This window comes from Leopardus geoffroyi, chromosome E2 (genome assembly GCF_018350155.1).
Source record: "Leopardus geoffroyi isolate Oge1 chromosome E2, O.geoffroyi_Oge1_pat1.0, whole genome shotgun sequence".
NCBI classification, from domain to species: domain Eukaryota; kingdom Metazoa; phylum Chordata; class Mammalia; order Carnivora; family Felidae; genus Leopardus; species Leopardus geoffroyi.
In genome coordinates, this window is record NC_059335.1 from 48,059,676 (window position 1) to 48,084,680 (window position 25,005).

Below are 25,005 nucleotides of genomic sequence, written 5' to 3' on the forward strand. Positions count from 1 at the left end.
AGCACTTTCCCACAAATACCACAATGTAGATGCTCTACTTGATAGTTGAGTAGACAAATTGCTTTTAACTTTTACTATGTTTTCTCTTTTTAACATTGTATTTCAACAGCTTAAGGTGCTGTGTGAGATTTTTGATCAGAATGCAATCTAAAGACCTAGTGAAGATGATCATGAGGGAAATTGGAACAATTATGATCAGGTTTATAACCTTTGCTGACTTGTAGAATTTCAGTGTCAGTGTTCCCTTCCTTGGTTTGCTGCCTTTATTTTATTTATTTATTTATTTATTTATTTATTTATTTATTTATTTATTTATTTATTTATTTATGAGAGACAGAGACAGAATGCGAGTGAGTTAGGGGCAGAGAGAGAGGGAGACACAGAATCTGAAGCAGGCTCCAGGCTCTGGGCTGTCAGCACAGAGCCTGACACGGGGCTCGAACTCACTAGCTGTGAGATCATGACCTGAGCCAAAGTTGGACCCTCAACTGACTGAGCCACCCAGGCGCCCCTTTATTTTACTTTTTTAAATGTTTATTTATTTTGAGAGAGAGAAAGAGAGCATGAGCAGGGGAGGGGCAGGGAGAGAGGGAGACAGAGAATCCCAAGCAGCCTCCACGCTGTCACTATGGAGTCAGATGCAGGGATCGAATCCACACACTGTGACCTGAGCCAAAATCAAGAGTCGAACGTTTAACCAACTTAGCCACCCAGGTGCCCTGGTGTGCTGCCTCTAAACAATGGTCCATTCCAGGTGGCAAGAAGAGATTGAACTGGAACACTCTGTGGCAAAGAATAGGAACACTTTAAGATCGTGTAATGGTCAAAACCAAGCCTGAATGGTGTTCACCAAATCAGATACATGGATCAGATGACTGAACCATAAGAACATTGGCCTGGTTGCTGCCAGGTCCAGTGCTGTTCACTTAAAGCTCATTGACAGCTTCTGTTTCCTATGTTAATGGGAAATACTTTTGCATTTCATTCAGAGCTTCTGTTTCCTGTACTGATGGGAAATACTAGATAGTCTTGCATGTATTTTTTTAGTAAGAAGAGGTGCCATTCCTACCTTTTATGATGTGAATCTCTGTTTATTTCTCCCACTGTTTTACTATGAAAAAAATTTCACCAGAGGAAAGCTGAAGGAATTAGCGCACAGCCATGCGTCCACCACCTAGATTCTACAGTTGTGAACATCATACTATACTCACTTCACCACCAATCCATCCCTCTGTTTACGACCCATCTTGTGTGTGGTGCACTTCAAAGTAAGATGTCAGTACACTTCTTTCTAAACACTTCAGCATGCATGTGGGTAACTACAGTTCAATATTTGTTTATGGCTTTTTTTTAAGGTAACATTTATGTTTAGTGAAATCCTCAAATCTTATTTATACCATTTGATAAATTTTGACAGGTACATATACCTCTTAACCTAAACCTTCTTAGCAAGCTATAGAACATTTCCATCATCTCAGACAACTCCCTCTGGGATTTTGGAACCATGATTTATACACTGTCACCTCACAGAATCTGTCTGAAGATGTAATTAGAGACTCAGCAAGTTGATTGGTGATAAATGACCACAGAAGCAGTTTAGTTTCTGTTTGCTTTGGCAGAGAAGTATAATCAGAGCAGAGGATGGGGAGCTGGTTGTTTTAATTCTTGTATGCTGCTTCTATTCTCATTGTCATGCCAGTTGAGTATAAAGAATGCTCAGGAATCGGAAAGAATAAGTAATTGTAGCTAGCTTCCACTCAGATAAATACATATATATGTATGTATGTATGTATTTAAAAGTTGCAGGGCTTGGTTAATTTCCTTGAGTTTTTTAAAGTTTCAGATGCCAATTTCATCCATTTATAACATTTCATCTTTTCCAAAAATTTTTGCAAACCCTCCTGCTTTTAGGATAAGATAAATGAAACTCATCATTTATATATATATTTTTTTTAATGCTTATTTTTGAGAGAGAGAGCATGAGCTGGGGAGAGAGAGAGAGAGGGAGAGAGAGAAGCAGGGACACAGGGCTCAATCCCATAAACTGTGAGATAATGACCTGAGCCAAAATCAAGAGTGACTTAAAAGTGCTTAACTGACTGAGCAATCCAGGTGCCCTAAAACTGATCATTTTTAATAAAATCACTGGCCTCATATAAACATTTCTGGCCATGGATGTGGACAATAAAGTTGTTTTTAAATTACTGGATGCAATTGCTAGGAATTCTCTGCAGAACAGATTGGCCTTGGAGTTAGGCACATCTAGGTCCAAACCCTGACTCTGCTACTTGCTGACTCTATGATCTTTAGCAAATTGCTTAATCACTTTGGTCCTTGATTTCTCTGTTTATAAAAGGGGGACAATACACATATCTACTTCATGGAGTTGTTGAGAGGATTAAAGGATTAAAAAAAGGGGAAGTTTTCAGTGCTTAGCGCTGAACTCAACAAATGTTAATTTAATTAATTAATTTTTAAAATATAATTTATTGACAAATTGGTTTCCATACAACACCCAGTGCTCATCCCAACAAGTGCCCTCCTCAATGCTCATCTAATGTTGTGATTATTTTAGTAAAGTTCAGTATGTTTTGTGGTTTGGAATATTCCTGATAATATTTATAAACCTCAGGGAACATAGTAATTGTATTTAAGAGACCATATATCCTTCATCTAGTATCTAGTCCCATAAAAGAACAATATCCACATATCTTTATTTTTAATTAATGTTTGTTAAGAATCAGATGTAAAAAAGCAACCACCTCCCACCAATAGGTAAAATGACAAAGACTCACAACAGCAAAAGTTGGTGACGATGTGAAGTAACCAGAATTCTTTGTTGTTGTTTAGTTTTTATTTCATAATCATAAACTTAACTCTGCAATCGAACTTGATGTAGGGGAGGATAAGAAAAATATGTGAACCATAGAACTGCCCCAAGGAACACAAAGATTATGGGATATTTTGAGGAGAAGGGGTGCTCTCCTAAGCTACAGAAGGAATGAGCTGGCGGTTAAGATATGACACGTCAAATTTATTAATTTGTCCACATCAGCAATGTTGATTCTCTTTTTTTTTTTATTATTTTTTTTAACGTTTATTTATTATTGAGAGACAGACACAGAATGTGAGCAGGGGAGGGGTAGAGAGAGGGGCAGACATAGAATCTGAAGTAGGCTCCAGGCTCTGAGATGTCAGCACAGAGCCTGATGCAGGGCTCGAACTCATAAACTGCAAGATCATGACCTGAGCCGAAGTCGGTTGCTTAACCAACTGAGCCACCCAGTCCCCCCGGCAGTGTTGATTTTCTTGCTGGTTTTGCCATTCCTGGATCCAAGGTGTTCCACATAGCTTCCACAATAGTCATGCCCTGTTTCTCCTTGCCAAAGACCACACGCTTGCTATCCAATCACTCAGATTTGGCAGTGTAGATGAAACACTGGGAACCATTTATGTTGGGTCCAACATTTGCCAAGGGCAAGATGCCAGGATCGATATGCTTCAGGATGAAATTCTCATCAAATTTCTCCCCATAGATGGACTTGCTGCCAGTGCCATTATGGTATTAAGGCACCACCATGGCACATAAATCCCAGAATAATATTGTCCAAGCAGAAAACTTTATAACCAAATCCTTTCTCCCCAGTGCTCAGAGCATGAAAGTTTTCTGCTGTCTTTGGAGCTTTGTCTGCCAACAGCTCAGTGGGGATGCAGCCCAAGGCCTCACCATCCATGGCAACGTCCAAGAACAATGTGAGTTGACCACGGCTAGACTGTGTCTGTAAGGCCCAGAATTCTTAGGTATTGTAGGTAGGGATGCAAAATCGTTCAAGCACTCTGGGAAAATTTTTTGGAGGTTTCTTCAAAGTTACACATAGATATGCTTCCGTGATTCTCAAAATGACATTAATGCTGAGCTGAGAAACCCTGATCTACTCTATGACCCAGCCATTCATTCCATGCCTAGGTATTCACCTAAAAGTAAAGAAAACATACACTTACAAAAATGTCTTGCACTAGAATATTCATAGCAGGTTTATTCACAATAGCCTCAATCTGGAAACAGACCTCAAATGTCCATCAATAAGAGAATAGATAACTAAATTGTGGTTTATCCATACAATGGCATACTACTTAGCAATAAAAAGGAATGAACTACAGATGCATAAAACAACATGGGTGAATATTGACAGGGTTCAGAACATGCTGCCCCAAAATATGTTGATTGGCATATTAAGTATTTTAAGCTGAAGGAATTTGAGAAATGGCAGGTGTAGGAAGGACTCTCTGACCTTGCCCTGAAGCAGCTCACAAGATCCTCATGGAAGATATGCCCTCCCTATACCTGGAGGAAAGGAATATTCTTATTTCTGAAGTTGGAAGGACTCCAAGAGGAATCTGGATGAACATGCCTTGCCTAAATTTCCCCCAGTGTACTACTCTTAGCTCATACTCATTTGTCACATTTCCCCACAACTTTCCACTCCTCATCAAACTTAGTATGAAAACACTCAGTTTTAATGGTTTCTTCAGATCTTCATTTCCTTGTGGAGGCTCCTGGTCACATAAAATGTTAGTAAATTCACATGCTTTTCTCTTGTTAATATATCTTTTGTTACAGAGCCCCAGCAGAGAACCTAGAAGGGTAGAAGGAAAACATTTTTTCTCCCCTAATTTCATATATATATATACACACATATATATATATGTATACATATATATATATATATATATATAAACACATATATATATATGTATACATATATATATATATATATATATATATATAACATATATAGAGTGATATATTTTGTTTTTTTTAATTTTATTTTTATTTTTATTTTTTTTCAACGTTTATTTATTTTTGGGACAGAGAGAGACAGAGCATGAACGGGGGAAGGGCAGAGAGAGAGGGAGACACAGAATCGGAAACAGGCTCCAGGCTCTGAGCCATCAGCCCAGAGCCTGACGCGGGGCTCGAACTCACGGACCGCGAGATCGTGACCTGGCTGAAGTCGGACGCTTAACCGACTGCGCCACCCAGGCGCCCCATAGAGTGATATATTTTGGATACAAGTCCTTTGTCATATGTATATATTGTAAATATCTTCTCCCACTCTGTATGTTGTCTTTTCACTCCCAATGATATCTTATGGTGAATAGATATTCTTAATTTTAGTATGGTTCAGTTTATATAATTTTCCTTTATGATTAGTGCTTTTTCTGACTTGTATACTTTTGTCTACTTCATGGTCACAAAACTGTTTTCTTACGTTTTCTGCTAAAATAATTGTTTGACTTTTTAATTTTTTTAAGTTTATTTTTTATTTATTATTTTATTATTATTTATTATTATTTATTATTATTTTATTATTATTTATTATTATATTATTATTTATTATTTATTTATTTTGAGAGAGAGGGAGAGTGCGTGCGCGCGTGCATGGGGGAGGCGCTCTAGCCACTTGAATCGGGGAGGGAGGATCCCAAGCCGGTTCTGTGCTGTCAGTGGCAGAACCCAACATGGGGCTTGATTACGTGAACCATGAGAGCATGACCTGAGCCAAAGTAAAGAGTGGGCGCTTAACTGACTGAGCCACCCAGGCGCCCTGAGAGTTTTTTGACTTTTAAAATATAGATTGGCATCCCAAATGAAATGTATTTTTATAATGTAAGAATCCAAATAAAATTTTTTCCATATGAATATCCAAATGTCCTAGACTCATTTTTTGAAAAGACAATTTTCTTTATTGATGGACATCCAGGAGGAATTAGAAAATAATGTGTGTGTGTGTGTATGTATATATATATATATATATTTTTTTTTTTTTTACATAATTTACATGAATGGTTCAAACTCTACACACAGCTCTATATTCTATTTTTATGCAATAGTGTTGCCACACATAACCTATTATTGGCTGAATGGTATCCCATTATATGGATGTATCACAAATAATTTTTTTTTAATGTTTTATTTATTTTTGAGAGAGAGACAGAGTGCGAGCGGGGGAGGGTCAGAGAGAGAAGGAGACACAGAATGCGAAGCGGGCTCCAGGCTCCAGGCTCAGCGCTGTCAGCCGCCCCAGTGGGGGGGCTCGAACTCACAACAGGGAGATTATGACCTGAGCCAAAGTTGGACGCTTAACGGACTCAGCCACCCAGGCACCCCTGTATCACAAAGAATTTAATTAATTCCCTTAAGGTCAACATTTAGAGTTTTTGTTATTGTTGATATTAAGGAGATGAATATTTTGTCCAAAGTGAGGGCTGGTTATGCTGCGTTTCCTAAGGATAAATTTCTTGGAGCGGGAATTGCCCAGCTGGGGTGCAAGGCCATTTTAAAGTTTGCCATCTGTGAAGTTTATGCCAATGTTTACCCCCATGCACAACCGGTATATAAACCGGTTTCTCCTTATTCTCACCAATAGTGGCCATTATGAATCTTTTTAATCTTTGCTAAATCAGGTGGAAATGAAACTTATTTTCATTTCCATGTCTTTCTTTTATAATAGGCTAAAAAGTTTTGTACATCCTTAGTTGCTATTTTACTGGTTTTAGATGGTCTGTTTGAATTTTTGTCTAATTTTCCTTTGAGATTGTTTTTTCCTTTCTGGTTTATAAACATATATATGTTATAACAGAGTATTACGTCGCAGTTGGCCTAGTTTGGCTTTTAACCTCATATTGTCTTTCGAGTCTGCTTTAACTCAGCCTGTGTACTAGGAACCAACTTCTGCCTAATAACTTTGGAAAACCTTCCCGACTCAGGGTCTGTGTGGGCGGAGCCGGAGTGTCTCGGACGGGTTTGCCCCGCCCACATCTCCACCGAAGGGGCGGGGCCAAAGGACGCCCCTCCTCCTCGAGCGGTTTCTGTTGCCATAGACGCCTTTCCTCCTCCGGACTTGGCGAGAAAAGAAACCAATAGAGAGCCTGGGCCCGGGCACTGCTAGAGTTGCCGGCGTACGTAACGTTGACGCGTGACGCTAGCCCCACTCGGCTGTGAAGCGCGTGCGCAGTGCGTCTCTCAGGGCTCTCGGGCCGTCGTCGGCCGGCGACGCGCGGCGGCGCGGCCTGGAGGTGGGTTCCGGGTCCTGGTGTCGAGGGGGCGGGTCCGGGCTTCCTTCCTTGTCTTCTGGCGCACCACCTGCCTTCGCTGCGGCGTGGGGCGCCGTATACCCTACGAGCGACCGTTCCGGGAAGCAGCTCCGGGAGCGGAAGTGGAGGATGGTTTCCTGGAGTGGGGAGAGTGAGTGAAGCGCTGCCTCTCTAGAGTCGGGGAGCCAAGGTGGGCGTAAGCGAAGGTAATCAGACCCGGCTTCCGAGCCCGGGTCTTCCTTCGACTTTCCAGAGGATGAGGCAGGGCCTGGGACTGAGGTTCTTCCACGTCAGGAGGGCTCGGGCCGCTTGAATATAGCTTGAGACTCAGTCCCATCAGGTGAAACGAGATCTTGGCTGCCCCTGGCCCAAAGTAAAGCGCTAGATACACTCTATTATTTTCACGGTTGTTGGGAAGAGGAGTTGCTAGAAACAGTTGTAAAACTACTTTGTAAGCGTTAATTGAAGAGAGCCTGTTGATAAGATCTTGTGGGGTTTGTGTCAGGCCCACGGATTTTGCAGGTATTTTCCTTTGTGGCTTTGGGCGGGGCGGGGGGGGGGCGGGCATGACTTTCTACTCGAATATGTAAATTAAGAATGGTAATACTCACCCTCAGCAGAACTATGATGCCAGAAAGTTGTAAGCAGTGCTTAATGGAAGGGCCAGAGGAACACATACTGGAAACTTTTTTCCTGTAGTCTGTAAACCACGTGTTTTGTTTGTTTTTTAATTTTTGCTCATGCATTGAAGTGCTGAAGTTATGACTCATATTCGGAACCTAGAGGAGAGCTGTTTGTGCTAAGTATAATATACGTTTGTTTATTAGATACTCACAGAGGGTTTACTGTGTACCTTAAGCACTGTTCTAACCTCGGGGTGATACATGAGTCACCAAAACAAAAGATCCTTGCCCTGTGGAGCTTAGATTCTAGTTTGGGGAAGACAATAATAAACAATAAGCAGATTTAATGTTAGAAAGAAAAGAGTGTCACGGAAAGAAAAAAAGTACAGCAAGATCCTTACCTTTACCACTGTTAGTGCAAGATGCAATTAGGATGTCAGGGTAGGTCTCATAGAAAAATTACACTGATTAAATACTTGAAGGAGGTGAGGGAGTTAGCTATGCAGGTACTCTGAGGAAAGAGCATTCCAGGCAGAGGGATTGACCAGTGCAAAGGATTTGCAGGTTGCAGTGTGCCTCGTGTTTCAGTGAACAGAAAGTTTATGTGGTTGGAGCAGAATGAATTGGAGGGATAGTAGACAATCGGGTTAGAGATAGGTTGGGGCTGGAAGGCAGAAATCTTCAAGAGCATTGTAGACTACTGTAAGGACTGTGGCATTTATTTGGGAGCCAAAGGAGGCAAAGATAGAAGAGACCAGTTAGAAGGTTATGGCAGTAATGCAGCAGAGAGTTGACACTGTCTACAATCAGGAAGCTGGTATCTGGAGGTGGGTGAGAAGTGGTTGGATTCTGGGAATTTGATAGGAGGAAACAAAGTTCGGGTTATAGACCTGAAAATTCAGTGTTTACATATATACATATTTTCAAGATCTACGTGTGTGTGTGTGTGTGTGTGTGTGTGTGTGTGTGTGTATTCAAGATATGTATTTTATATATAAATATATAAGACATATAATCTTGATTTGCATACCACCAGTGTAGTCAGGAAGAACAATGGAATGTTTGAATCACTTTAGTTTTTCTCATGTGAAAGTATTATGTATTATCTTAGGTAACATTTCAGAGCTTCCTTATGCCATTAATTAATATGTGAAGTAAATGACTAAAGTCAGACTCTTTCCAAAGTAGAATATAGTTGCAATCTAAACATGGTTGTAGTTTCCAGTAAGCACAGTATAAATTCAGATAGAATAACTTGTAATAAATTTTCATTTGCTTTCATTTAGGATTTTAGTGAAGGTATCAATGCCCCATTTTTGCCTTCTTTCAGAAATTTGTCTGAGTACAGCGTCTAACAGTGGGAAAAAAAGCTTTGAGAAAAAGATATTGATGGACACATGTGACTGTTAGCTGTAATTTACATGTATGGCAAATATACTGTGGCAAACATGACTAAGAAGATACTTGTTACTTCAAGAAGCTTACAAGCTAGTAGAATAGACAGGATTGTAAATAATTTAAACAAAATATAAAAGAACTGCCAAAAGAACAGTACAAAGTAAATGCTAATAGAATACAGTCTTCTGGATATTATTGTATTTATTGTGGCATTAGCTCATCTTTATTTCCCATTTTAATTATCAATGTTGGCTTTTTGTGGGACAGTGGTTGTGAATTTTTTGTTTGACAAATTTAGATTCTTTTTGAATATGCTGAGAAATATGGAACTTATGAACTAAAACACCTATTGATTAACATTGAGCTGACAAATACTATGTAATACTCATAGCTCTCTCTGCTGGAATTTATGACTTTACCCAACACTATGCCATCAGGCCATGTATCTTTCTCTTATATCTCTTTCCTTCTCCATTGGACAAGTGTTTTTGGTTTCTTAGTGTTAGACCACAAGATGTAAGGTGACTATTTGTAATTTGTATATTCATTGCGAATATTTCTTCAATTTAAAGATCTTCAATTGAAGTGTGTTACTTTTCTTTTTTTTTTCTTTTTTTTTTTTTTTTAAGATTATTTTGAGCGAGAGACAAAGCGTGAGTGAGGAGGGACAAAGAGAGAGGGAGAGAGAAAATCCCAAGCAGGCTCTGCCCTGTCGGTTCAGAGCCTGATGTGGGGCTCAAACTCATGAACCATGAGATCGTGACCTGAGCCAAAGTTGGATGCTTAACTGACTGAGCCACCCAGGCGCCCCAAAGTGTGTTACGTGGCAAGAAGAAATATAGTCGAAGTATGGAGCTGTCTGAGCAGATGAGACAAGAATCTAGTTTATGGACATGCCAGGTTGAACTATAGTTCACTTTCATCATTGAACTGAATAGAGACTGACCAGTCAAGTACACCACAGTCAACAAGCAGTATGATGATGAGTGTTAGTAGGTGGCTTATGAAAGTGATTTGGCACCACCAAAGTGCATGTTTTAGCAAGAGTGTGAGATCTGAATGAAGGATATATTTGACAGTTCTTATAGGTAAATAAGTGTGTGGTGGCAGAGACGTCTGGTAGCAATATTAGTACTGGGTTTAGGTGTAGAATCTTCTCCTGGAAGGAGGTGAGATTGAGAAGGAACTAAAAAAATGGAAGTCTTGGGGCACCTGTGTGGTGCAGTTGGTTAAGCATTCAACTCTTGAGCTTGGCTCAGGTCATGATCTCACGAATTGTGAGTTTGAGCCCCATATTTGGCTCTGTGCTGATGGCATGGAGCCTGCTTGGGATTCTGTCTCTCCTTCTCTCTGCCTCTCCTCAGCTTGTGTGCATGTTCTCTCTCTCTCTCTCTGTCTCTCAAATAAATAAAAACTTAAACAACAAAAAAAGCTAAAAGTCGCTTGTTAAAGCTTGATCAAAGGTCGTGTTCAGGGCTGAATCTTAGTCTGAGAGTGTGTTTGGGGCCATGTGGGTAGAGGAAAACTTTGGGAGGAGCTAGATGGATTAATATGGCAATATGAGCTGCCATCACTGATGATTATTCTTCGGTATATGCTTTTTATATGCTAGCATGTTCTATCCTTATCTAAAAAAAATGATACCCTAAATAAGAAACAGACTCAAAGATGTAATTTTCCCAAGGCTACTTTGTAGCTCTAAGTTGCAGAGTTGGAAATTGAGCTCAGATCTGTTGGGTATGAAAGCCTTTACTTTTTCTTTATTCCAAATTGTCTCATTATGTAACAGCATGTGCTGACATTAGCTTTCCCATTTTATGCAGTTTGTCATGAGTGTGATCCGATTTGCTGTGGGTGAGATTTCACTCTCTAATAAATTTGATTCATTTAATTGTGTGTTTTCTTTTTCTAGATTTTAATTTAATTTGAAAATGAGTAAGTGCAGAAAACCACCCCTGGGTTCAAGTCCTGAGACATTCAGCCCAGATGTTGTTGCTGACATTTTTGAACTCTTTGCCAAGAACTTTTCTTATGGCAAGCCACTTAATAACGAGTGGCAATTACCAGATCCCGGTGAGATTTTCACTTGTGACCACACGGAATTTAATGCATTGCTTGATTTGAAGAACTCCCTAAATGAAGTAAAAAACCTACTGAGTGACAAGAAATTGGATGAGTGGCATGAACACACTGCTTTTACCAATAAAGCTGGAAAAATAATTTCTCATGTGAAAAAATCTGTGAACGCTGAACTTTGTACTCAAGCGTGGTGTAAGTTTCATGAAATTTTGTGCAGCTTTCCACTTATTCCACAGGAAGCTTTTCAGAATGGAAAACTGAATTCCCTACACCTTTGTGAAGCTCCTGGAGCTTTTATAGCTAGTCTCAATCACTACTTAAAATCCCATCGGTTCCCCTGTGATTGGAGTTGGGTAGCTAATACTTTGAATCCATACCATGAAGCAAATGACAATCTTATGATGATTATGGATGACCGACTTATAGCAAATACCTTGCATTGGTGGTACTTTGGTCCAGATAACACCGGTGATATCATGAACTTGAAATATCTGACTGGACTTCAGAATTTCATAAGCAACATGGCTACCATTCACTTGATCACTGCAGATGGGAGTTTTGATTGCCAAGGAAACCCAGGTGAACAAGAAGCTTTAGTCTCTTCTTTGCATTACTGTGAAGTTGTCACTGCTCTGACGACTCTTGGAAATGGTGGCTCTTTTGTTCTGAAGATGTTTACTTTGTTTGAACATTGTTCCATAAACCTGATGTACCTGCTAAACTGTTCCTTTGACCAAGTCCATGTTTTCAAACCTGCTACTAGCAAGGCAGGAAACTCAGAAGTCTATGTGGTATGTCTCCGTTATAAGGGAAGAGAGGCAATCCATCCTCTGCTATCTAAGATGGTGTTGAACTTTGGGACTGAAATGACCCAGAAAGCTCTCTTTCCCCATCATGTGATTCCCGAATCTTTTCTTAAAAGGCATGAAGAATGTTGTATGTTCTTTCATAAATACCAGCTAGACACTATTTCTGAGAACATTCGTCTGTTTCAGTGCATGGGAAAAGGGGAACAAACAAAACTGAATACTTTAAGGGACTGTGCTGTTCAATATTTTATGGAAAAGTTTCAGTTGAAGCCTCTTTCTAGAAATAATTGGCTAGTGAAAAAATCTAGTATTGGTTGTAGTACAAATACAAAACGGTTTGGGCAGAGGAATAGATATTTTAAAACCTATAATGAAAGGAAAATGCTGGAAACCCTTTCATGGAAAGATAAGGTGGCCAAAGGATACTTTAATAGTTGGGCGGAAGAACATGCTGTGTATCATTCTGGGCAGAGTTCTCTCTTAGAAGGGACAGCTTCCAGTCTTGAGTGTCACTTATGGCATATTTTAGAGGGAAAGAAACTGCCAAAGGTAAAGTGTTCTCCTTTCTGTGATGGTGAAATTTTAAAGGCTCTTAATGAAGCAATTGAAAAGTCATTAGGAGGAGCCTTGAATTTGGATTCCAAGTTCTGGCCCAAACAGCAGGATTATTGTTCTTGTCATATTTTTACTGAAGAACTGATATTTACTGAGTTGTTTAGCCTTACCAAGTGCCTTCAGGATGAGCAGGTCGTAGAACCCAGCAACCGAATAAAGTGCCTGCTTGTGGGCTTTCCAACCCTCAGTGACATCAAAACGCATATACCGTTGGAAGTTCAGTTCTTGGAACCAGCGGAACTCATGACTTGCAGCTGTTCGTTGCTTCATGATGGAGACCCAATTTACCAGCAGCTGTTTTTGGACTGCTTTCTACGTGCGTTGCAGCAGCTTCAGACAGGAGATGCTATGATTTTGCCTGTACTTTCTTGTTTTACGAGATTTATGGCTGGTTTGATTTTTGTACTCCACAATTGTTTTAGATTCATCACATTTTCTTGTCCCACTTCCTCTGAGCCCCTGAAGACCTGTGCAGTCCTGCTGTGTGTGGGTTACCAGGACCTTCCGAATCCAGTTTTCCAGTATCTGCAGAATGTGAATGACTTGTTGAGCTCTTTGCTGAATTCTGATGCACCCCAGCAGGTTTTACAGTTTGTGCCAATGGAGGTGCTCCTTAAGGGGGCACTGCTTGATTTTTTGTGGGATTTGAATGCTGCCATTGCTAAAAGGCATTTGCATGTGATTATTCAAGGAGAGAGAGAAGAAATCATCAGCAGCCTTCAGCTATGAAATTGAAACTTTCTGAGATTTAACTTTATGACTTCTTACAGTTTCCATTGTTATTGTAGTCTTTTGCTATTAATTTAAAACCTTTCATTTGAGGGAAAGGCCAACTTTTGCATCATTGAAAGTCTCATTATTTCTGGAAAACCATCAGCTAGTTCTGATCTCATATATATGCCCATAGGCATAGAGTTTTCCACGTGGTGCAGTCTATGCAGTGATGAAACTCAACCTCAGACGTGAGATGTGTGTGGGTGGATGGGGTGGACACACCCATACTTATTTAAGCAGTTTTGTTGGTCGTACTTATCTGTTTAAGATTTGCACCCATGTGCCTTCATTCAAATTAGATTTTTTCCCAACTGATTTCCTCAGTGGATAATGCTGTTAATAAATTGATAGACGTCTTTGATGAAAGGAGGTGAAAACCTCAGCTGCACCGGTTTTCTTTACTCTTGACCACGTCACTTATGGATTCGGGGAACTCCTTTTGCCAGATGCTGAATATGTGCCATTCCTTGCCTTTAGGCCACTGACCCAATTTACTGGTGTGGTTTAAATGAAGCTAGTGTGCTGTTTTATAAATATTTCACTAACCACAGCCATCCAGCTAGTCCATCCAGGAAAACTTCAAACCAAAGATCATGTTTAAAACAATGAAAAATCACTGTGGCTAATACACACATGTATCACGAAAAGCTTCATTTAGCAATCATGTAGTAATTTTTAACTTCCAGGAAATAATCTGTGAACTAAAGGATTTTTTTAGATTGCAAAATAGTGTGTATGGTCTCATATTGGAGATGTATGAATGTGATGAACGTAGTGAACCCTAAAGAAAAATTTTAACACTTCCAGAATGATGATTCAACATTTCAAAATTTTTAATTTTATTTCTTTTTTCAGTATGAAAGTAGCACTTTATTAAAAGATTAACCGTAAGATGGTTATTTTATCAGTTATGTCTGATTGCTTTTAAATTATATGTATTCGACCATGTAAATGGGCTTTTCTGGCAGACTGTATTAAGCAAATCTTCATTACTTTGAAATTACACAAAGTGGAGAGTGTACTTTCACATGTGCATTTTAGACATTTGTGTTAGTTATATAAAAAGTAGGTGTATTCTCTCATGTATTTGGTTGATAAATATTAATCTGAATTTTTAGAATGTTCTTTGCTATTTTGAGCTACATTATAGATTCATGAATAAAGTCATTAGCAGAGAGATTTTGTGTTCGTCTTTTTTAAAGAGAATCATGGGGGAAGTTAAAAATATAACTTGGAAACATTTTTTTTTAAGGAAGTTTTGAATGGGAGTTAATGTTCTTTCATTTCCTCTGATATGTATTCATTAAAATTTAGTTCTTAATATTGTAATATTTATGGAATTTCTACTTCGGGAAAGAAACTGAATACTTAGGGAGGAGAAGGGGGTAGATGGAGTTCTTGCCAAGGGGGGTACGGAGGCCTGGAGGGAGATTTCCAAAAGAATTGTAATTTCTTATTGGTGGGTGACTTTATGGAAACGGTTCCAGTTGTATAATGATAAAAATCTGACAGAAAATTGGTTACTAGGAGAGAATTAAAAATCACTCTTGGAAAACCATTTTGTACTTAATAGTCTTTATGCCATGGTTGGTTTGGTCTAATATAATGACACAGTTTATTTTTGTTTTTTTTTTTTTTTTTAACCAGTTCGTTTGAATGAAGTTGAAAGCCTAGGTCCAGGTTCTGGTATTAAAACTTTCTTTTAAGCGTCTCGAATAAGTACTGAATGCTTAGTTGTTGTTGTTGTTGTGTGTGTGTATTTTGTTTTGTTTTTTTAAACACTAATCACTGTTGGGATGTATAGCATACTGGTGTTTATTAGAATATATTTTGGTATTTAACTTGGCTCTTGGAATCAGTTGCTGTTCATCTGATTGGTTGGATTCAGATTTGCTCTATATAGGTGAGAAAGGAGTTGAAGGTTCAAACTGAACTGGATGTGGCTGACAGGTACCAATGATTTAGAGGAATTTCTCTTTGAGAAAAAGGGGAGGAAAAATGCTGTCCAAAAAATGAATGACAAGAAGACAGTAAGGTGAGGGATGGTTTGTATATCAAGGTAGTTACTGTTCTTTGAAAAAACAAATTTTTTTTTTGTAGATCTAAACAGCCAGAAAATTTAAACTTCACAAAATGTGTTGCCTAAAAGACTTAGATGAGAAAGAGGTCTTATAAATGTAATTTCTTCAGTATTAATTTTTGTCCTCCCTAAGAAAAAAGTCAGTTTTATATTCTAGTGAGGGCTTTTATATATTATCCTAATATTACTTAAATATTTAAATGCATTGAAAATATATTTTCTGGAATAAATTAAAAATCTGAATTTGTATACTTTATTTTGTTTAAAAATATTTGTATTAAAGGCGCACCTGGGTGGCTCAGTTGGTTGGGCATCAGACTTGGGCACAGGTCACGATCTCATGGCTTGTGAGTTTGAGCCCCGCTTTGAGCTCTGTGCTGACAGCTCAGAGCCTGGAGCCCGCTTCAGGTTCTGTGTGTCCCTCTCTGCCCCTCCCCTGGTCATGCTCTGTCTCTGTCTCTCTCTCAAAAATAAATAAACATTGAAAAAAATTAAAATTTGTATTCAAATTTTTTCTACTCCAAAGATCTTGGAGTGGAATGAAAGAAGCAAGTTTAAAATATTAGGGAGAGGTGAAAAAAAATGTTGATTGATGCTTTTGTTGTTTTACTTGTTTTTTTTTTATTTTTAATTTTAGCTTTTTTTTTTTTTAATGTTTTATTTTTGAGGGAGCACAAGTTGGGGAGGGTCAGAGAGTGAGGGACAGAGCGGACGCTCAACCAACTGAACTACCCAGGCACCCCTTTGTTGTTTTACATATTTTTGATGAAAATATACAGATATTAAAAAATATGTAGGCCTTATTTTTAATTTGCAGTTGACGTCATTGTAATTATATTGCTGTGGCGGGCAAATGAAATCAGTTAATCCCTTACATTTTCACATTTTTAGAAATGAAAATGTTTATAAACCCAACCAAAATCTTTTTTCTTTGTTTAAATACTTTTCCATATTTAAATTGATTTGAAAACAAAAGGGTAACACTGATATTTGGTGTATTTTTGCTTTCTACGGTGAAGGTAAGAAATAGCACATTTTTATTTTTATTTTTTAAAGAATGTTTGTTTATTTTGTGTGAGTGAGAGAGCTCAAGTAGGGGAGGGGCAGAGAGAGGGAGACAGAATCCCAAGCAGGGTCTGCATTGCCAGCTCTGAGCTAGACATGTGGTTTAAATCTATGAACTGTGAGATCATGACCTGAGCTGAGTTTCAGTTTTTAAAATTGTTTTAAACAATAAATGGTTATCATTTTTTATAAAAGCCGTACATACTTACAAAGATTTTAAAGCATAAGAGGTTTTTTTGTTAATTTTTATGTTCTAAAAAGTAAGAACATTTATTAAACTGTTATAATTAGGCCTTATTTAAATGTCCTTAGTTATCTGTTTAATACATTTTGAACACAACTTAGACTTAATGTAAATATTATCTTCTGTTAAAATGATGAAAAATTATTATACATAGATGTGCAAGGCCTGACAGAAAATTTGTTTACTGAATAGTTACTATTGAAACTAGAGACTCTATTATTATTTGATAATAGGTCACCCCACCTTTTTCTTTTCTTTTTTTTTTTTTTTTTTTTTTTTTTTTACTGGATTGAAACTCTTCAGGTTGATCTTAGGAGCAGAACTAACCATAAAACAAACCTTTCAGTATTCCCTAATGAATTTCTATTTGGATGGTAAACATTTTTTAGAGCTGGCCTAATGGCCATGTAGCAAGTAAACTAAAAGCTTGATACAACATATAGTAAGTCATGATATGTAGGTATGTTTTAGGGCATGTAATTAAAGCAATAATCCTCGATATTTATAATGAGTTCTTGCTTATTTTGCACTTCTAATCAATGCATTCTTGATATAAAGTAGCAATCTTGGAATAAAGAATTCTGCCTCCCACCCCCAATCTGTTATTTTTATTTTCTTAGTTTTGGGCAACACAGAAGAAAAAAATAACTTATCTTCGGATAAGGACAAGTGTATACTGGAATGTTTTAGGAAGAGGTGAAGCTGCTTTATGACCACAGATACGGTGAAGATGCCAGCTGTTCTTTATTAGTGAAAATATTTAGAAATTATCTGTCACTGAGCTTAGGTTAGCATTTAATTTTACTCAAGTGAAAATTTTATTTAAAAGTCTAATCTGCTGATGGTGACTTATAGGTTGTATACTCATTTACAAGTTGCACCCATAATAGTGTTGATCTTTCTGTCTTTCCAGAGTATCTTTATAGACCCACTAGGTGTATTCTGTGTTTCTGTATGCCAGGTGCAGCAGCATCAGTGTAGGCTGTTATCAGACATTTAGTATTACGTATTATTTAATATTGCAGCCACATTGCTGATTTGTAGGTTAAATTTGTCACGATATAATTAAGGAAAACATTTGTAGAGATTATTCTTTTCCTCTAAATTATTCCTATACCTTCTGCTGAACATTTTATTGAAATGATTCTGTAGATCTTTGTGGGTAAACATATTTTATTTACATGTATATCTACATCTTTTTGCTATTTAAGCTTGTGCTTCATTCAACACCAAATTATTTTACTGGCCAAGACAGATGTGCTTTTACTCTCTAGGCCTTTGAGAATTTCTGTTGTTTCCAGTGAATTTCAGATTGAAAAAGTAGTCTTCATACTAGACTGGCTGAGAAGATACAAAAGAAGCATAAACATATCCTAGTGAATTTTTTTTTTTAATTGGAGTAAACATCATTCCTGTAACTATTAGATAACTCAAGTAATATTAATCTCTTCCTAGAGTGATTGCGCTTACTGCTTGAATCATTCAATGTGAGCATTACCCTAAACAACCTTACATTGTTCTTTCTTTTTTTTCCTCCATTCTTTCATTTTCCTGCTTGAATTATAAATTTAAGGGCAGGGTGCTATGGCATATACTTATTTTGTATTTCATATTGTTGGTATAGGTGTCTACAGAATACCAGAATACTACTTGATTTTTTAATTATAGGAAACTTTCAAACACACACAAAATTAAAATCAGGTTAACAACCCCTTCACATACCCTGAGCCAGGTTCCATAACTACCAACATTTTGCTGAACTTGAATTATCCTCCTACACTTTTTTTTTTTTTTTTTTTAGTACTTTAAAACAAATTCATGAAATCTCTCTTAACAGATAAGGACTTTATCACATGTGACAAAATTAATATCACCGAATACTTAGTCCATGTTCAAAATTTTCAGGTTGTCTCAAAAATGCCTTTTACAGTTGGTTCAAATAAGGATCCAAATGAGGTTGACACATTGCATTTGCTTTGTGTGCCTCTGAAGTCTATCTGTTTAAAATCCCTCATCCCACTCTGCAGTCCAACATTTTCTTTTCCATGCCATGTTAACTGTCCTGTAGTTTCCACAGGCTGGATTTGGCTATTTCATCTTTTGATTTGTATCTCCAAGCCACATATTTCCTATGAATTGGTAGCTAGATCTAGAGGACTGATTACTTTTGGCAAGAAAACATTCTAAGTGGTATTGTGTACTTCCTTTTTTATCACATCACAAAGGACAAAAATGGCTAGTTGCCTCCCTCCTTGACATTAAGGTTAATCAGATTCAAATGTCAACCTTATTTATATGCTACTAGTTTTCTATTGATCTTTCATTTAATAGTTTTAACATTTATTGAATATTGATACTTAGCTCTATTAGAGGTTGCAAATTAGTGAATTTTTCTTTTTTTTATTTTTTTGAGAGAGAGAGAGAGAGAGAGAGAGAGAGAGAGAGGAAGCACACAAGCCAGGAGTGGGGAGGGGTAAAGGGAGAGAAAGAGATTTAAGCAGGCTCCACCCCCAGCATGGAGCCCCACCTCACAACCCTGAGATTATGACCTGAGTCAAAAACAAGAGTCAGATAATTAACTGACAGAGCTGCCCAGCCCCCACCATTTAGTGATTTTCTAACCACATTTCTTCAGTATTCATTGGGCTTTATAATATGTACTTGAAGTTATCCACTATTTGTTTTTCCTGAAATAGGTTATTCAGGGAAAGTGCTTAATGTTTTAAAACATTCTCAGTTTTCAGAACCATAAGGTGATGTTTTAGCAACCTTCAAAGGTGACCAATGGATTTTTTTTTGTTTGTAGTTTTAAAACTAACTTACTTTTGTAGTTTTTAAACTAAATTACAAATAGTGTTCTCATCCGATGCTCAAATTATCCTATTTTGGCTTGGGTGGGGGAGGGAAAGGGCTCCTTTAGGTTGCTATCTATGATATTTTTTATATAATTCAAAAAGTCTTCAATAGCTTCAATACTTTCTGGCACAACATATGCCTGTTTCATCTTGTATATTTTCTGCCCAGACTCGACATCATCCTGACCTTAATGGGAATGTCTATAGTGCAGTGGTTCTCAAACTTTTTGGTCTCCGGACCTCTTTACTCTCTTAACAATTATTGAAGAATCCAAAAAGCTTTTGTTCATTAGAGTTATGTCTGTTGAGATGTTCTGTATCGGAAGCTAAAGTTCATAAACATTTTACGTTTTATTAACTAATTGAAAAATGACAAAGATAAAACTATTATGTGTTCACATAAATACATTTTATGAAAAATAACATTTAAAACAAAAGCATGGCAGTGTTTCCATTTTTGTAGGTCTTTTTTGTCTTTATAATAGAAGACAGCTAAATTCTTATATTTGTTTTTACATTCAATCTGTTGCAATACGTTGTTTTGGTTGAAGTACTTAAAAAAATTTGGACTCAAATATATTGGCAATTAGGAAAGGGAGGAGTATTTTAATAACCTTCTCAGGTACTTATGGATGTTCTTTGATGCTAATCCAAAATTTGACAGGTGATAGTTTCTTAACAGTTTAAGAAGAATCTTAAACTATATTAGTGAACTTTTTGTACTCTTTTAAAATCCATTGGTCTGTCTTGCACTTTGAATGGATTGCTTACCCACATGTGGTTTTGTAACACCACGAATTTGTTATTTGGAAAATGAGTTCATGGAGTTATGCAGATCTTGCAAATGTTGAATGCATTTGATTTATACGGTATCCAAAAAGTCATATTTTTAAACATCACTGCTGATCTCATCAGAAAAAAATCTAAACTTTTAATTTTTGCTTGGATGCTTACATTTTCTCATAGCAATGAATATTGTCAGTTGTTTTCCTTGAAATGAGAGCTCACTGTATTAATTATGTAGCAAATATCTGTCAAATATCCATATCTAAAACTATAAACTATGACTATAAACTATATAATAAGTATAGTTTGTCTGCCAGTTCTTCCAAGTAAATGTGTTCCATGAAAAATGCTCATCCTCAGTTTGCAACTCAATCACACAAATGCTTTTCCTGGTGACAGCCATCCTACTTCAGGATGCAGGAGAAGTGCTTTCTGCCTACTTTCCACTTCTTCACCTAGAATGTTAAAGCCACCTACTCAAAGGTCAAAACTTAATACAGTTAATTATTTTTAACCACCTTATTAAGGATATTCTTAATTAAAAATAGCTCTTTTCCACCATAATGAACATGTCTGATGTTCATACAATGACCACATAGAGAAGTTTGGTGCCGCTACCTTGATTTGTGCTAAGGCACCAACAATTTTGCCCATCAGTGCTTCTGTATCATCAGTGAAACTATTAACATGGTGTAAAGGGGAAATAAATAAGACCATAGTTTGAGAACTGCTGTCCTAGTGTATTCCCATTATATTGGCTGCTGATTTTTTAAAGTTTATTATTTATATCAATGAGATATTCCTATTTTTGAGACTTTTTAAAAACATAAATGTGTAGTTTTTCCATTGCTAAAATCTGTGGAGATCAGTATATATTTGTCATTAGTTCTATTAATATAATTAATTGTATTTACAGATATTGAACAAACACTACTTGATCATGATGATTTTTGGATCCTATGTGCTACTATTTTATTTACAATTTTTGCATTAACATTAATAAATAAGATTGGTTTATAGTTGTATTTTGAGCAATGTTTGTCTGCTTTTGGAATTAATATTAAATTTGTTTTATAAAAATAGTTTAGACATTTTGTTTTCAACGCTCTGAAATAGTTTAAGTAGCATTTACATCATCTGATCTAGACAGATTTGGTAGACTTCTTTGTGAAACTGGCTGAGCCTAGTGCCTTTTTGTGGGGGAGCTCTTTTATGACTTTCTATTTCCATATTTCTTTTTACACAGTTCGTTTGTTTAGAATGTTGTATATTTCATCTATATTTTCTTTAAAAATTTTTTATTTCATAGAGTTGTGCAAAGTAGTCTCATGATTAAAAAAAATTCCTCTTCTGACCTTGTTTCTATTTTGTGCTTGTGCTTTCTCCTGATCGTTTAAAAATCAAGTTAACTATTTCTGTTTTGTTGACTAGGTTTCAAAGAACCAGCTGTTGTGATTTACTCACTGTTTTTTTTCCAACTAATCAATTTCTGCTTTATTTTTAAAAATTGAGATGTAATTGACATAACATGATAACAGTTTCAGGTGTACCACATAATGATTCAATATATGTATGTATTGTGAAATGATCACCACAATAAGTTTAGTTAACATTCATCAATGTACAGTTATAATATTTTTCCTATGATGAGAAAGATCTACTCTCTTAGCAACTTTCAAATATAACAGTATTATTAACTGTATACATATAAAACCTTCCTGCCTCTGGCAACCACCAATCTATTCTCTATATTCATGAACTCATTAAAAAAATTGTTTTAGATTATACATATAAATGAGATCATATGGTATTTATCTTTTTCTGTCTGACTTATTTCATTTAGCATAAAGCTCTTAAGGTCCATCCTGTTGTTGCAAATGGCAGGATGTCCTTTTTTTTTTTTTTTTTTTTAATGGCTGAATAATACTTCATCTTCTTTATCCATTTATCCATCACTGGACTCTTAGGCTGTTTCCATGTTTTGGCTATTGTGAGTAATGTAATGCTGCACTGAACATGGCAGTGCATACATTTTTTTAAAAATTTTTAACGTTTATTTATTATATTATTGAGAGAGAGAGAGAGAGAGAGAGAGAGAGAGCATGAGTGCGGGAGGGGCAGAGAAAGAGGGAGACACAGAATCTGAAGCAGGCTTCAGGCTCCGAGCTGTCAGCACAGAGCCCGACACAGGGCTTGAACTCACGGACCGTGAGATCATGGCCTGAGTGGAAGTCTGACGCTCAACCGAGTGAGCCACCAGATGCCCCTCATCTTTTCAATTTAGTGTTTTCATTTCCTTCAGGTAAATACTCAAGTGGAATTGCTGAATCATATGGTAGTTCTATTTTTAGTGTTTTGAAGAACTTCCATACTGTTTCAGTGGAGTAAAACATAGAGGCTGCACCAATTTACATCCCCACTAACAGTGCACTAGTGTTCCCTTTCCACATCCTCACCAACACCTATTTCTTGTCTTGTTGATAACAGCCATCCTAACAAGTATGGAGTAATATCTCATTGTGGTTTTGATTTGCGTTTTCCCAATGATAAATGATGTTGAGCATCTTTTCATGTACCCGTTTGCCATCTTTCTGTCTTTGGAAAAATGTCTGTTCAGATCCTCTGCCCATTTTTAATCTTTTATTTAATTTTTATTTATTTTAATACTTGTTTTTTAAGTTTATTTATTTATTTTGAGAGAGCGTGAGCTTGAGCTGGTGAGTGGTAGCTGGTATCTGTGAGCCTGAAAATCTCACTGGCAAAACTGCAGGAGGTCTGCAGGGGCTGTGCTGGCTGTTGGATTCCTCGGTAGCAAAAAGCTGCTGGGGTCCTTTGTGAAGCAGTCTGCTGGAGTCTGTAATGTGATTCGCAGTGGTGAAAGCTGGGGATGGGGTGTGTAGCATCTGCAAGGGCTGTTGAGGTCCTCAGAAGTGAAGATTTTTGTGATGCTCTGCAGAGCAGGCCACTGGGACCCACAGCTGCTCACACCGTGTGGCTGACACTCGTAGCCCCTGCCCTTGTTCTCTGTTCCTAGCCATTTCTAGATGTCTTAGCTTTGCCGGTCTCTGGGCAGGGTGCAACTGAAGTGGGTTCTTTGTGCAGTGCTCCCAAAGGCTGGGGAAGCTTGTAGCTCACCCTTCCTTCCTTTTACCAGTGAGGGGAATTCTCTTGAGCCCTCTTGGCACGGAACAATGCCAGCCTGGGGCGATGGGGGTGATGCAGGCAGAATGAAACTTCTTCCTACCCTTTTTGTATGGTTATTCTCAGGTCTTTTGCTCTGTTGTGTTGCTGAAGCTCTTAAGTGGACTTTTAAACTCTCCCAGAGTTATTTTTTGTTCACAGATAGGTGTCTACTTGTTTTTTGGGGAGGTGGGGTGGGGAATGGAGGCTCCTACTCCTCCATCTTGATGATGTTACTCTCTCATTCAGCCCTTTAAAAATGTCACTCTACCCGTCTTCTAGCTTCCCTGGCTTCTAACAAGATGGCTGTTATAATTCATATATTTATTTCTCTTTAAAAAGTTTTCCCCTTTGCCTGCCTTCAAGATTTTCTCTTTGTTTTTTTTGTTTTTAGAAGTTGGATATGATATGTCTGTCTCTGGCTCAGATATTTATCTTGGTAGGTGGTTTGATCTGTAGTTTGATAAATGTCAATTTTGAAAATTCTTAGCCGTTATCCCTTCAAGTATTTATTCTACCCAATTCCCTGTCTTTTTTTCCTTCTGGAATTCCAATTGTATATCCATTAGATCATTTGATGTTGTCCTGTATTTCCTGGATGCTATATTCTCTTTTTAGTTTTTACTCATTTCTCTCTTTCAGTTTGAATATTTCACGAATTCTTCTACTGATGAACCTGTCAGTGACCATCTTGATCTCTAATACTATGTTTTTCATTTCCAGCATTTTCATTTGATTTTTTCTTACAGTAAGCATCTCTCTGCTAAAATTACTCATCTGACAATGAATGTTCTCTATTTTTTCCATTGGAGGCTTTGACATATTTTTCATAGTTATTTTATTAAAAAAATTTTTTTTTAAGATTTTGTTTTTCAGTAGTCTCTATAACCAATGTATGGCTCAAACTCACAACTCTGAAATCAAGAGTCACATGCTCCACAGACTGAGCCAGCCAGGGGCCCCCAAAGTTATTTTAAATTAAATGTTGATAGCTCTGACATCTGTGTTATATATGAGTTTGGTTCTGTTGATTGTTTTGTCTCTTGGCATTAAGAAGTTCTTTCTTGTTTTTTGTTTGTTTGTTTGTTTGTTTGTTTTGTTTTTTACACCACATCACCAGTGATTGTTTGTGTTTGTTTTTGTTGTCATAAGGGAGAGAGAGAAGAAGGATCCGGGCTGGGCTCCATGGCCTTCCTGCAGCAGCTGCTATTCCTCACCCTGAAGCCTGACCCTCAAGCCTGAGGGATGCTTTCTCGGACTCTTGCCATTGTTTTTTGTGAGTACGTTGGCATCCATAGAGAGAGAAGCCTGCAAGTGGTGTTAACTCCCCTTTATCTGTAGCCTTCAGGGCTCCGTATTGTGTCACCAGCCAATTCTTAGCCTCCGCTATTTTGTTAAC

General features: G+C 37.4%; 2 protein-coding genes and 1 pseudogene across 17 annotated transcripts in view; 2 read left to right on the plus strand and 1 right to left on the minus strand.

The window, feature by feature from the left end:
• The window catches only part of LOC123577836, a 58,329-nt pseudogene extending 51,446 nt beyond the window's left edge, over positions 1-6,883 (minus strand).
• Positions 6,884-6,982: 99 nt separating this feature from the next.
• On the plus strand, positions 6,983-14,573 carry CMTR2 (cap methyltransferase 2). 5 transcript variants are annotated; one of them, XM_045443461.1, is made up of 2 exons: positions 6,983-7,080; positions 11,032-14,573. In XM_045443461.1, exon 2 carries the CDS (start codon positions 11,051-11,053, stop codon positions 13,349-13,351), a length of 2,301 nt encoding a protein of 766 aa, XP_045299417.1. In that variant the 5' UTR covers positions 6,983-7,080; positions 11,032-11,050; the 3' UTR covers positions 13,352-14,573. The 5 variants fall into 5 exon arrangements, with proteins under 5 accessions (XP_045299417.1, XP_045299421.1, XP_045299419.1 ...); XM_045443465.1 differs by lacking the exon at positions 6,983-7,080 and adding an exon at positions 7,138-7,249; XM_045443463.1 differs by lacking the exon at positions 6,983-7,080 and adding an exon at positions 7,176-7,288.
• The window catches only part of HYDIN (HYDIN axonemal central pair apparatus protein), a 430,150-nt gene continuing 412,136 nt past the window's right edge, over positions 6,992-25,005 (plus strand). For 10 of the 12 annotated variants that reach the window (XR_006702763.1, XR_006702764.1, XR_006702765.1 and 7 more), the window contains exons 1-2: positions 7,193-7,304; positions 24,759-24,882. The gene's annotated coding sequence lies outside the window, so the exon portion shown is untranslated. Of the gene's footprint in view, positions 7,081-7,177; positions 7,305-24,758; positions 24,883-25,005 lie in introns of those variants that run through there. The other 2 variants (XM_045443449.1, XM_045443447.1) reach the window with 2 other exon arrangements.